Here is a 13325-nt window from a genome sequence, read left to right on the forward strand (position 1 = left end):
GTACACTTATTAATAATGATCCATGCATTTTAATAAGTGTGAATAACAGTGTATGTCACATATAATACAAATATTAAAACTGATTCTTAAAAAAAGCCTTTGCACAATCACTTACATTGCAAAACCTACAATCTCCTGTTTGTTAAGGTGGCATCTTCATCTTTAAAGGTGTTTACATAAGCAGCTAAATGAAAGATCATTTCTTTAAAATAGGCAAACAAACTGACCTATTGTTAAAACGTGCAACGGGATACAGTTCTAGAGACAAAACAAAGCCTGTCTGTCATCTATCCAGGCCACAAAAAGACCCATTGCAGCAACAGTAACATGTTCTGTATTCCATAACGTAGAATGAAACTGTCCTCTACAAGGATTCAGCAGGCTAAGTTTAGAGTAACAGCCATCTGTATCCCCTCACTCAACAGAGCAATAAGCAATACTCCTCAGCCAGATTCAAAGCTAGATAACATGCATGGCCACCAAATTATTCTCTTGCTTCCACGCTTTGGCAGTTGCCTGCAAGAACAAGAGAGCTACGTGCAGGGAAAGGCCACAGGCTGGCACAAAGCTGGCAGTTGCCTGCCTTAGGCAGACAGGCTGCTTTTGCTCAGGTCTGGATTAACAGGCATGAATGACCATACCAGTATCGGGAGGTGGCATGGGGTTGGCTTTGGGAATCAGGCCTGGGAATAAGAAAGCTTTGGCATGGTCCAGTACTGTTAATAATTAGGCAATTAAAACAAAGGGAAAGAGCTGTAAAGTGTAAGGTAGCTATAATAGTAGCACACAAAGACCTCACATGTTTAAAAGCTCAGTCAAACTTCTTGTAAGTACCTTCAAGTTGAATAAAATTTCATTCATTTAGCCGAAGAATGCATCATTTATGAGTGTTCCCTGTGGACCCCAGAATTTTCTATGGCAGGTATTATTCTTATTCTACTAAAAAGATGCCTCTAAGCCAACTTTTTCAACTTCTGTAGGAACACTACAAGTCATGGTGGACAAATCCCATGATACAGAAAACAAGTAACGGCAAAAATAATTTAAAAAATAAACAAACAAAAAACAAACAATCAAGAGTGAGAACTTGAAACACATTCTAAACAAAGCATTTAGGATGCTCTAACAATAAAATCTTATTTTCAAACAAGCTATAAGTAAACTGTTAATCTGATTTAAAAATGCTTTCATAAACAAAGAATGTTTATTACATATGCTCTGTAGAATGCTACTCTGTTCACTGTTTATAAACTAAGTTGTCCAATTTGAAAGTAAATTCAATTATCTTTGTGTCTAGCCTCACCAACTTCCCTGCCAGTATCTCTCCTGAAGGCAACAGGAAACTTCCTTGAAAACTAATATGGAACAATTTCACATACCAAAAGAATATTAACATTACATTATAAGTCACACTCATCTGTTTCTAGAAGGACATTTTCTACATGCTTTCTTTACAATGAAAAATGCTGAAAGGGGGATTTAGGGCTTATTAAATGTGACAGGAACATAAGTAGGGACAGGTACAACTTTTTCTATTCTGATTTACTATCAATAGTTGTTTCAGGCAATCAAGTGGATTAATAAACTATCTTTGATTATTATAAGGACCTCTGAAAGAAAGCAAATCTTCACCAGCTCTTCAGGTTTCAAGAACTAAAAGGATTTAAATGGAAGCAATTAAGAAAATGAGCTAATATTGTCTGCACAAAAAGACAACTTGCTAATGTAATGAAAAGCAAGTAAAAGGAACTGAGAAAAGTCATGACAAATACCAGAAAATTATTAAGAATTCCTTTGGAGCCCACAGTAGCTATGGTTCTCTCATGTTGTTGTATCAGAAAGACTGATTAGCTCAAGCAAAAATTAGTATGTTATTATCAAAACATGGAGAAATTAAGCTCTGAATGTGACTATCACCTTCTTTCTCTATTTATTGCAAAGGAAAAACAATTCCCATGAACAATGAACTCTCTCAATACCAGAGAAAGGAAGTCATTGTCCAGGGAACCTAGATATCCAAGAGAAACAGCGAAAGTAAATCCACTAGCCTAAAAAAATCTATAAATGTAACCCTATCACAAAATTTTTTCCTGTGTTCCTGGTATTACTAAATCCCATAAAAAGTTCGAGTAACAAACTAGCTCCACGGTCACTATTAAATTCTAAACTCCTTAGTTACATACAAGACTTATCTGAATTTTGAGTTTATACACAGGATGTGAAAAACAAGTTTGCTTTTATAAAACACTTTCTCCCCTCAGACTTCCTTAACCTTATCTCCATATCATAATTGACTGTGGTTGTAAGTACACCACAGATTTCACCACTCTGAACACTGGTGATGAAACAAGATTTCAGCTCACAAGTTATGCTTGCCTAAACTAACAGAAAGCAAATGAGGGTGGGGGACGGAAATCAAACCAGCACATCAGCCTTTCACATCAGGTTAGTAAGAGCAGCTTAGAATACCATAAATCAAATCAGTGCATCTCTCCATTATGATGATCTCTTACAATGTCCACACAGAATCTGTCAGCTTTGCAGTGAGAGATATTTGACTCAGCCTTTAATCCTCAGAAGATGAAAGCCCTACACTTTCTTCTTTGGGTACCAACCCCAAAATAGAACCTTTGAGACCAACAGAAGAAAGTATTTGATATGCAATCTTAGTAAAATAACATAGACTCACTTGAAAATGGTTTGTGTAGTACGCAGCTGCTCTGTATTTTGTTGTTTACATTTTAAAAACCAAAATACAAGCAGAGGGAGAAAGAAAGCAGACTCACCTTTGCCTGCAGGCTGTGGGACTGCAAATCCAGGTAGTAGGAAAGGTACTCCAGTGGTAACACCAGCTGGCTTTAATTCATTGACACCGTATGTCGTTAGGGAAGTTATCAAATTAACTAAGTCTTTCAAAGCATCCTTAGATTCAGCCTCTTTTGCCTGTTCTAATCTAAAGAAAACACATTAGATCAAGTTAGCAGCACCAGTTTATTTCAACTCAAATCACTTCAATAAGATCTCTCTCCCATTTTACTCTATTTTAGAGACCACACTTTTAGCGCTCTGTTCCTGCAGTATTTCACAAGTTCTCTGTTCATATTTCGTACCATTCAGTAAAACATTATTGGATTTATGAGACCATACATTTATTTGCCATAGAAACTCACCTCATGAATCTTTCCTTGAACTCAATAGTCTGCTAAAAAGCAGTACAGACATGAAGACTTTTAAAACCCTCTTACAAACATGAAGCTATTGGATAGGGAAACACCTAGGTAGTCTGTCATCTAATAAATTCATAATTATCCTGCTAGATTGTATCTGCCACTTTGAGAGCTACTATTTTATGCTAATGAAATGGTACCTCGGTAGAAGCCTAACACTTAAAAGCACACAATGAAACATCTTCATTAGGACTACCTTTGAACGCAAGACAATAGAAATGCTAACGTCTCATTCCAACCATTGTTCCCTGACAGCAACACATCATCAGACCAAACCCTAAAAACTGACTCCAAACCCCAGAACAATCCTCATTTTCTTTCTACTTCACCAAAAATTATAGAGTTAGTAAGTAATTAAACGTGGTTTAATCTACAGGTCTCAAGAGAAAGCTGGGGATCACAATCTTCTATTTGCTCACACAATGCGAGCTATATTTTATTTCTTGCTGACAACTGACCGTGGGAGGCCTTAGAAACATCTCATTCTGCATCCTCCATCATCTTCTCAGACATGCAGCTGAATCTCCTTCAAGCAGCCATTACAGAAGCACTTAGGTCACTTATTGCCACTCTACTAATCCTCCATATGCCCTGCCCTTTCACATCCTTGAGGTGAAATTACATACTTGCTCCTTTGGTCCTCACAGGCCTCCTCTAATTTCTTATTAAGTCACCTTCTTCACGTGTCCTTCTGCATTACCAGCTCCAAAGCCTTTCTTCTTTGAGGTTTGATGCTCATGGTCCAGATTTCATTACCCCACATGACAGTCATCTTCACAACAGTGCCACAGAGCTGAACAAATCTCTGTCAGTAGGTTTGAGCCAAATCATGTCCAGGGAGTATACATTACTGTTGTTCCTCACTGACTAATACATAGGCTTCCCCAAGATGACGCTTTTTTGAAACAAACTGTGTTCTGATTTGAAGACCAAATAAACTAAAACTTACAAGAAACGGCAAGACATATGGCCATGAAAACAGCACTCCCATTTTGAACCATCTTCCATCTCCTCTATAACACACAAGCCACTAACAAATATACCACACATTGGTGCACACTGTTCATCTTATCCCAGGCATTTCGGCAAGAGTATTAGCAAGTTTTCTAGAGCCACCCTGGGAAGAAGTGAGGATAACTTATTCCTATGCTTTTAGCCTTTACTGATGTCAACTGAAGCAGCCAGGTGCTCTTCTTTCTTTCAATCAGACATGCAAACCGCTAGTCTTCCTACACCTCTGTCAGGGATCCCCCACTCTTCGATTTAAAGGATGAGAAAGCTCAGGAGAGAGTATGTTTAAAACACTTGATCTACAGGGGATTGCTTTTGTACCTGAAAATGAAATTGCTAATGACAGTGTGTTCCCCTCAGATTCCATCTAAACTCTGGCTGACAGTTTCTGGAAAACAGCTGAGTTTGAATTACATTGCTTTGAATGAATGCATGAATAAATATAACATACTCAAAACCACCATTTATATTACAAGAACGATTCCTTAACAGGTGTTTTAGCTTTTATGACACGGAAGATAATTTACGACTAATTTTAACTGTGATTAAGAATTTAAAATGCCATGTCTATGTCTGGTATCCATTTAAAACTAACAAACAAAAAAACCCAAAACATACTATGTAGTAGAAAATTTAGTTCAAATTATTTGGGTGCCAAAACCTATCATCCTAGCACACAAAATGAATGGCTTGAACAAGAGAAATAACAACATTAACACCTCTCATTAATGGCCATTACAGAACTGTTTCTAAGCATCTTTGACCCGAGTACACTTCATAAGGTGTACACTCATAGACATCATTTCCCAGTTTCTGTCTTGGTTTTGTAAAACATATATTTCAACAGCTAAGCATGCTTCTTCAGAACTTCAGACTCAAAGCGAGCAACACAGACCAACCATTGATTTTACACAAATAATGGAGCAGATGCTAATTTGTTGATTGAGAAAGAAAAGAATGAAGTTTCTTTCATGGAAAGAAATAAAATCATGGATGGATCATACATCCAAATCTTGTCTGGGCAGGCATTTTCATTACCATAGTTTGTGATGCATCAGCACATTAGCATTACCTTTAATAAAAAGTACAAATAAAAAAACTATATATATATATACACACACACACACCCCGAATCCCTGGTAACATGAGTGTTCTCTCCAGCACTCTGGTATTAGAGCTTATGGACAAAAATGTCTCTTCAATACTAAGTAGCATGCACCACACTTATGTATATGATTTTTCGTTACAATAGTATGTTAAAACAAACCAAACCCCAAGCAAACCCAAAAATGACCAGCTGCAACCAAAATTTCATGTTCTGAATTCTTTCTAAACATTTAGTACCAATTATTAAGCATCTGCTTTCTTAGCATATACAGAAACACTTAGTAATAAACCAGTACCGATGGATAAAAGGTAAACAATGTAGTTTCATAAATTGAGAGAAACACATCATTTCATGTTTTGTTTCTAATATCTTAATTTCATAATAACCTATAATCAGTTATTTGTTCAAACCTATTCTTTACTAAGAAATCTCTTCAGAAAAAGTTCAGTGATTTGTCTGCATTCCTTCAACCACTTTCTGCATACCTGAGGAGGAGGTCACAGAGGAAGTTGTATCCTTGCCATATCCTAAAATCATCCAACAGCGTTTGGGATACATCACTGGAGTCTTTGAGAAAACATGAAAGTCCAGCAAACATCTCAACTATTTCTAGGGGAGAAAGGTCATCAGACTGCTGCATGTTCTGAACACACGTGGACAAACATTCCTTTTCTGCAAAGAATTGCAATTAAGAAATTTGGAATTTTACTGACATTAATCACAGCAAGAAGCATAACTAGTACAAGAATCACAGCAATAAGGTAACTGTTATTTAACTATCTTTTATCACATAACATAAGAGCACTTCAACACAAGTAGGATTCTCAAGCAGTTTTGGATCTGAACCCTAAGCTCTTTCTCAGCTTTTTAGGTTGCACTCCTGTTTTAAAGATGCTCGCTTCAATTATCTGCTATTTTAACTTCACAGCATGTGCGAGACAAGTGCAAATCTTTCTAGCTAGACTGATAACAAAACTTCCCAGGGATCAAATCAAAGCATGAGATAGTGAAAGGATGCTCCTTTGCATACGATAAAATATCTTAACGTTTTTTCTGAATATGAGATGAGCCTCTTGACAGATGTAATCTCTTAAGTCATGTTCGTTTTTTGTTTTTTTTTAATCAACAAGTGAGAGGGAATACCAACTGGTTTTATTTTTAAGTTTTTATTTCACTTTTTAAAAAAACTAGAATATCTTTTGATATGCCAGCCTCACTCCTCTGTGGATCAAACCCATAGAGAAGTGAAAATGTAGTAGCTGCAATATGTCAAACATCACAGTCAAAACTTGCTTACTTTCTTTGTTGTGCTTCATAATACTTTCACATATACACATACAATTTCTACACTTACCAAAACCCACCGGGAGGCTGTTACAGATGCAGACAAAATACCTACCACCTTTTAAGTCCTATCTGAATATACTTAACTGCTGACTGTTCTATGCCTCCAAGTGATACTTGTACATTCACATTTTTCTGACTGGAATTGGAAACACACTGCTAGCTCAAGAAAAAACACAGACTGAAATTTTCTGTGAAGGTGTGGGAGCAGGGTGACGTATTTCATAAACTGTCAAAATGGTTTTGTGGAGTCTTGTTAACTACTTGCTTCCCAGTGTGTGAGGAAACCGTGAGGTTTATTTTCCAGTAGATGTACACTGCTAAAATGTATGATAAGGATGTTAGTTCACTTCCAACAGTCATTCCAATTAAAAAACTACAAATGCTTCTATGTGGTCCTAGAGTCTAAAAGCCCCTAAATATAGTGTTAGAAACACACTCTATCAAATTTCCTACCTCAAATCCTACAAAGCTAAACACCCATGTAGTTTTAAATTAATGCAACACTAGTATTTTGTATGCAAAGCTGCTCCTGGGCAGCTAACATCCTCTCCAACACTTGTTTTCATCTTGGTTTGCTCTCACAAATTCTTTGTCATGAACCAGTTTGGCAGCTGCCCTTGCTAAGCAGACCATAACCAGTCCCTTGTAAAAATACATGATGAATCAAGTACTACTTATATTAGCTACCAAAATCTGTAACCAGCTACAGAAATACCCCTATACACTATATTTTCTATGCCTGAAAGTGTCAGGATGCTATTTGTCTTAAAAAAAGTACAAGAGAGAAAATGGCATGATTCTGGCTCCTTCAGTCATTTGGTGGCTCGCAGGCTGCATTAAGGCCATCAGATGATTTTATTTTGGCTTTCAGGATGCACAAAGCCTACAATCTGTAAGCTGTATGGCCAAGTGGGGAAGTCAAGGGCCCAGCAGAAGAAACACAGGCTGGCTGAAAGGTCAGCAATCTAGTCAGTCCTAGGAACAACATCCTTGGGTTGGGGACTCCACAGGGAAGCTGGACTGGACCACAGAGGAGAAAGCCAGTTGGCTGTTCCATCAATCAGCACTTGGAGGTTTGCACTCAAGTGCTTCTGTGCGCAAACACCATGTTCCCTCAAGCAATTCCTAGTACCTGTATTACACTGGGTTTGCTGTTACCAGGGTATGCCACTCCCAATGTCCCGGATAATGGAGAGTACACTGCAAATCAAGGGTGGCTGTAACAGTCTCACCCAGCCTCTTCCCATAAAAGCAAGGTGTCTGGGAGAAAGAATCTTCTCCCAACAGACCCAAATTAGCTCTCCCCAGTCTGCATAACACACCGGTATTTACTACAGAACATCAGCTTTCATGGAGCTGGTTCCTGCATCTTCCTCAGACATCTCTACACTTTTATTGCCAGCTACAAGCAGCTGTAAACAGGGCACTGCTAGCTTGCCTCACACATCTACAAGGGACTGCAGCTGCTAATTCACACTGAATTTTTTCAGTTTGACTGAAAACAACTAACTCCCATTAAGAGCTAATGCTCGCAGCAATAACAACAAACTTCTGCATCTTCCCCATGAATGTTTTTCAATACAGACAGTCACTGACGTTACCAAAGGCCTTTTCTTTTGGTCATTGTAAACTCTACACCAAAACATGAGGGGAAACTCTATCTTTCAATGTTAAATTGAAATGTGCATGAGGCAGATTCAGCTACAAACACCTCTCTCACTACACTCTGCTCTGAAATTTTACCTGTATGCAAATACTTACGTGTACAAACAAAGAGCCCCAAAGCTTTTCCTCGATCTACTATTCTCATGCCTATTTCCTAACTAAGAAAATTATGAAAGAAAAAGAATAGGAAAAAACCCCAATAAATAATATTGAATAAAGACACATACCATGAATGTATTTCACTACATTGACACTAAGGCCGTGACGCGATATGGTCATTAGTACTTCCCCTGCACTCTTCCTCCAAGGCAGATTATAGGGAGGGCACCATGAGGTTATTGCACTGAACAGAAGCTGGAGATCATCCTTTTGAGCTAGTTCTTCCGCCGGGGACACAAAACTGCACAATTTTACTAGGATCTGAAATAATAAGTCATTAAACATCTAGCATTAATACCCTGATCATTGTTATTTTTGCCTGGACTTAGTAAAAAGCTAAACATTCTTCCATTTAGCATACACATTAAAAAAGGTAACACACTGTTTCCCCTTTGTGTGTTGTTTCTGTAATTTAAATTGAAGACAAGGTTATTGAACACATGGTTATTTCAAGTCCCGGTTCAGTTTAAAATGACTAGCAAAAGATTAGCAGCAGAGTTTATATCTCTTAGGCTGACACAGCATACTTGTATGGATACTAAGTTATTCCATTCTTGGAGAATCTGCTAGTTACCCAATTTATAGGTCTAAATGCTGCAGTAGGGCAGAAAGCCTGTGAAGCAAACTATTGTATCCCTTCCGAATACAGGAAGGCAGCTACTGAAGAGATATGTTGGCACAGTAGCATCTGTAACACCTTAGTAAAATGAAAACAACGAAAATAGTGTGGCAGGAAAGGCTACAGCAACACTGTAAACCTACCTGGATAACTGGCACCTGGATCTGAATTCCCAGGTTACCATATGTAAGACAAAATGCAGCCACACAATCAAAATTACTATGTTGTGCTCCTTTTCGGTATGCTTTGAGGACATCTGACATCCATCTTGTGTCTGGTGCAGGAAACTCTGAGGGTCCCTCTCAGAAAACTAGAGGAAGACTTTGTAAGGCTGGCTGTGTCTGGAAGAGGTTTGGAAGCTATATGAAACCTCACCCACTCCACCCAGCTCATTTGAGAGCACCACTTTATGGCCCTTGAAGAGGGACAGAAAAGAGCTGAGTGGTAGTATACTGGGGGGACCCCATAGGGTAACATTGATTATTATTAACTCTGGTGACTGAAACACAGCAAAGCAATTTCTGAAAGATAGTTCACAGCACATTGTGATTTCTGCTTTGGAAAACAGCCTGTAGTACACAGACAGAAAATTAAAAAAAAAAAAAAAACAACCAAAAAAACCAAACCCAAAACCAAAAAAGGGTAAATGGGTATGTTCTCATATAGTGACTGTTACTGGGCAGACACTGTGGCTAATAATTGTGGGAATAATGCTCATTTTTATTTCTGTATTGCAGAAACTAAAATGACTCTTTAATATTATACCTAAACATCTTCACACTGCCTTCAAAGCCCTGAAGGGTGTGATTGCTGATAAAACTCTGTGGTTTTGCACGTGTGGCTATAGAGAGATGCATGCAATTTGCACATGGAAACTGGTAGTATGACCACTGACCCTTTTCTAACAGTAACTGTCAGCTCCTTCTAGAAGTTTCTTCAGGTGGTGGCTCTGGCCTCCCTGGGAAATCTGGGGGATAACTGTAATAGTAACTGCAAGCTCCGATGCTTCCCGTATTTAAATTATTCGTTCATGGTTTATTTCCATAATTAAAGGGAAAACAGCATATGTTAAACTAACTCCTAGATTATTATCAATACTAATGGTTTTAACTATGTCCATTTCAATCAGTAACAGCCAAAGATACCAAAGACCAGTTAAATTAATACAGAATAACAGTCAACTCATTCCTCCTTTTAAGCAGCTGCACAGAAGAGTTGCATGCATTTTTGGGGAGGAGGTATTTGCCAAGGACAAAAACCACAGGGGAAGTGGAAATTTAACCTCAACTACACTTGGAGGTAAATCCATTTTAATCAGTCATCAGTTTGTGAGGAATCAAGGAAGAGAAAACCTAGTTCAAGTGAAAAGTTTCTGGACTTTTCTCACATGAAGCACTGCCACTCCTCTTGCAACTTCCTAATCTACCTTTCTTACCTGTACAAAGACTTTCTGTAGTAGCGCTCGGCGCTCTGCGAGAGGTAGTTCATTCTGTGCTCCTCCAACTACCTCAGGCACATGTGGAAGATCAAAAAACAGATACAGACATTTAACAAGTGTGGAAGGCACTGACATTGTAGTCATGCAGTCCACAGTTTTCTGGGGAAAAAGAAAACAGAGCAAAAATAACAGTTCAGCATATTACTATATTAAAAAAGCCACGTTTTTATAATGCAGTTGACTCAAATGCTGGTGTTTCCTTCTCACCCTGCTTGTGACGTTCACATGGCAGTACAGATTCACCATCTATCTTTGAATGCCTACCTAAACAGTAACCTTAAAAACAGGATCATATTTTATTTACATGACAAGAACATCTAACAGCCACAGTTTGGAGCAGTCCCTGCTCAGGACAGAAACAAAAACAGACAGTCTCTGCCAACAGAAGCTTACAAGTTAATTAGAAGACCTTCAACCAAGCCCTCATTACATATCTATTCTTTGTAGCAGCAGAAATGGGAGTAGGAGGAAGACTATTCATGCTCTCACTCGGCAAGAATGTATAAGCAGGCATAAGAAGCATGATAGTAGAAAATGTGTGAGCATCAGTGGGAAGAACAGACAAATCAGGGTGGAGGTTGGTGACATATCAAACACAGATAAGATGATGTGCTCAGTTATAAAGGCAGATCAGAGCAGGAAGAACAAACCACACAGCTGTCCAGTACATTGCCAGAGATGGGCTCTCTGATGGAGAACAGCATCAAAAGCAGAGGCAGTAAAGATTCACTCTACCACCAGCTCATCAGTGCTGCTGGCTTCACTTTTTGCAGCTGCCCTCCTTGAATGGGGAGCCCAAGTTCAAAGTCTGAGTGATTTAGGTGCTGTGACACGCACCTCACGGGGCACTAAGCAGCAGCATGCAAGAGAAGCCTTTGGGGAACAATAAAAGTTGTGTGCATAATTCAAAAGAACATTATAAATTAGAGTTCCAAAACTATTATTTTTCTAAGCAACTGAAACCACAAGGAGCTAAAGCAGAAGTCATGTGGCAGTACAATAGAAAACGGATCTTTACAGAGCAAGCAGAATATAGTTACCTTTTAGTGTGTGTTCATGCAGTTCATTACCTTATTGCTTTTGTTTCTCCCACCCCACAATATATTTTTAGCCTTGCTGTTTAAAACTAACCTGTCCTGATGAAGCTAGTAAATTGATTGTGGTGAGCAGCATCCAACCTCTACTTGCTTCTTCACTTTGATTGACCTCCAGAAACTGGACTATGGCACGACTTGCAGCCTCTGTAGGGTTAAAAAAAAATATGCAGTAAGAATTCAGTATGGCAGTCTGCAGAAGGGAACACATCCTCTTAGCTGACCTGAGCATGAATTCACCTCTGCAGCACTACTTGAAAAAAGGATTAGGCATAGGCCTACACTCTCCAGACACACATTCCAATCTTCCACACGCACTTGGTTTTGACACTAGCAAGGACACAAAAAGTACGTTCTTAGGTCATGCATCATCCTTTAAAGCAGCAGACAGTTTTCAGTAACATGCAGCAACTTTTGTTTGAGTGTTCTGGCTTTATCAAATACAACATACTCTTTTCCAGAGACATGAAGTCACCATCACTTAGTGGTTCCAGTGGGAAAAACTGATATTCAATTTCTGAAAAAAAAGCACTGCACTGAAACAACAGTATGGAGGACAATGGGAAAAGACTGGAGGGAAAGAGAGGTGCAGAAAGGCAAAAAGAATAAAAAAAAACAGGAACAAAGAAATAAAGCCAGCCCTTTGTTCTCATGGGGGACTTCAACATACTGGATGTCTGTTGGAAATACCACACAGCAGAGAGGAAACAGTCCAGAAGATGCCTGAAGTGTGTGGAAGATAATTGTCTGGCACAGCCAGTCAGGGAGCCAGCCTGGGGAGATGCCCCACTGGAGCTGCTGTTCAGGAGCAGAGAAGGATGGGCAGGTGATGTCGAGGTTGGTGGACATCTTGGGCATAGTAATCATGAGATGATAGAGTTTTTGATTCTCAGAGAAGGAGAGGGTCAGAAGAACGGCTACCTTGGACTTCCAGAGGGCCGGCTTTGGCCTGTTTAGGATCCTGGTGGACAGAGTCCCTTGGCAGGCAGTCCTGAAGGGCCCAGGGGTCCAGGCAGGCTGGGCATCCTTCAAGACAGCAGCCTACAGGCACAGGGGCTGGCTGTGCCCACATGCCAAAACATGAGCTGGGGGGGAAGACCAGCCTGGCTGAGCAGAGAGCTTTGGCTGGGACTCAGGGGAAAACCCCAAATTTACCACCTTTGGAAGAAGGAGCAGGCAACTCTGGAGGACTATAAGGATGTTGTGTGGTTATGAAGGGAGAAAATTAAAAAGGTGAAAGCCCAGCTAGAACTTAAGCTGGCCACTGCTGTAAAGATAATAAAAATGTTTTTACCAATACATTAGCAACAAAAGGATCTGCATCCTTCATTGGACATAGAGGTGAGCACTGCCACAGAGGGTGAGGGAAAGGCTGAGGTACTTCGTGCCTTCTTTACCTCAGTCTTTAACAGCCAGACCAGTTACCCTCGGGGTGCTGGGTCCCCCCAAGCTGAAAGACAGGGATGAGGAGCACCATGAAGTCCCCACAGTCCAGGAGGAAACTGGTGTCAGTGACCTGCTGCTCCACTTGGACATGCACAAGTTAAGGGGCTGGATGGGATCCACACGAGGGTACTGAGGGAGCTGGCAGAACTGC

General features: G+C 39.6%; 1 protein-coding gene across 4 annotated transcripts in view; it reads right to left on the minus strand.

Moving 5' to 3' along the window:
• The window catches only part of WDFY3 (WD repeat and FYVE domain containing 3), a 190105-nt gene that overhangs the window by 95813 nt on the left and 80967 nt on the right, over positions 1 to 13325 (minus strand). For all 4 annotated transcript variants that reach the window (XM_080368510.1, XM_080368508.1, XM_080368509.1 and 1 more), the window contains exons 5-9: positions 11766 to 11875; positions 10572 to 10733; positions 8586 to 8778; positions 5832 to 6018; positions 2787 to 2953 (exon numbers count right to left, since the gene is read on the minus strand). In XM_080368510.1, the coding sequence (XP_080224636.1) occupies positions 2787 to 2953; positions 5832 to 6018; positions 8586 to 8778; positions 10572 to 10733; positions 11766 to 11875 (819 nt within the window). The remainder of the gene's footprint in view (positions 1 to 2786; positions 2954 to 5831; positions 6019 to 8585; positions 8779 to 10571; positions 10734 to 11765; positions 11876 to 13325) is intronic.

This window comes from Falco punctatus (genome assembly GCF_963210335.1).
Source record: "Falco punctatus genome assembly, chromosome: 1".
NCBI classification, from domain to species: Eukaryota; Metazoa; Chordata; class Aves; order Falconiformes; family Falconidae; genus Falco; species Falco punctatus.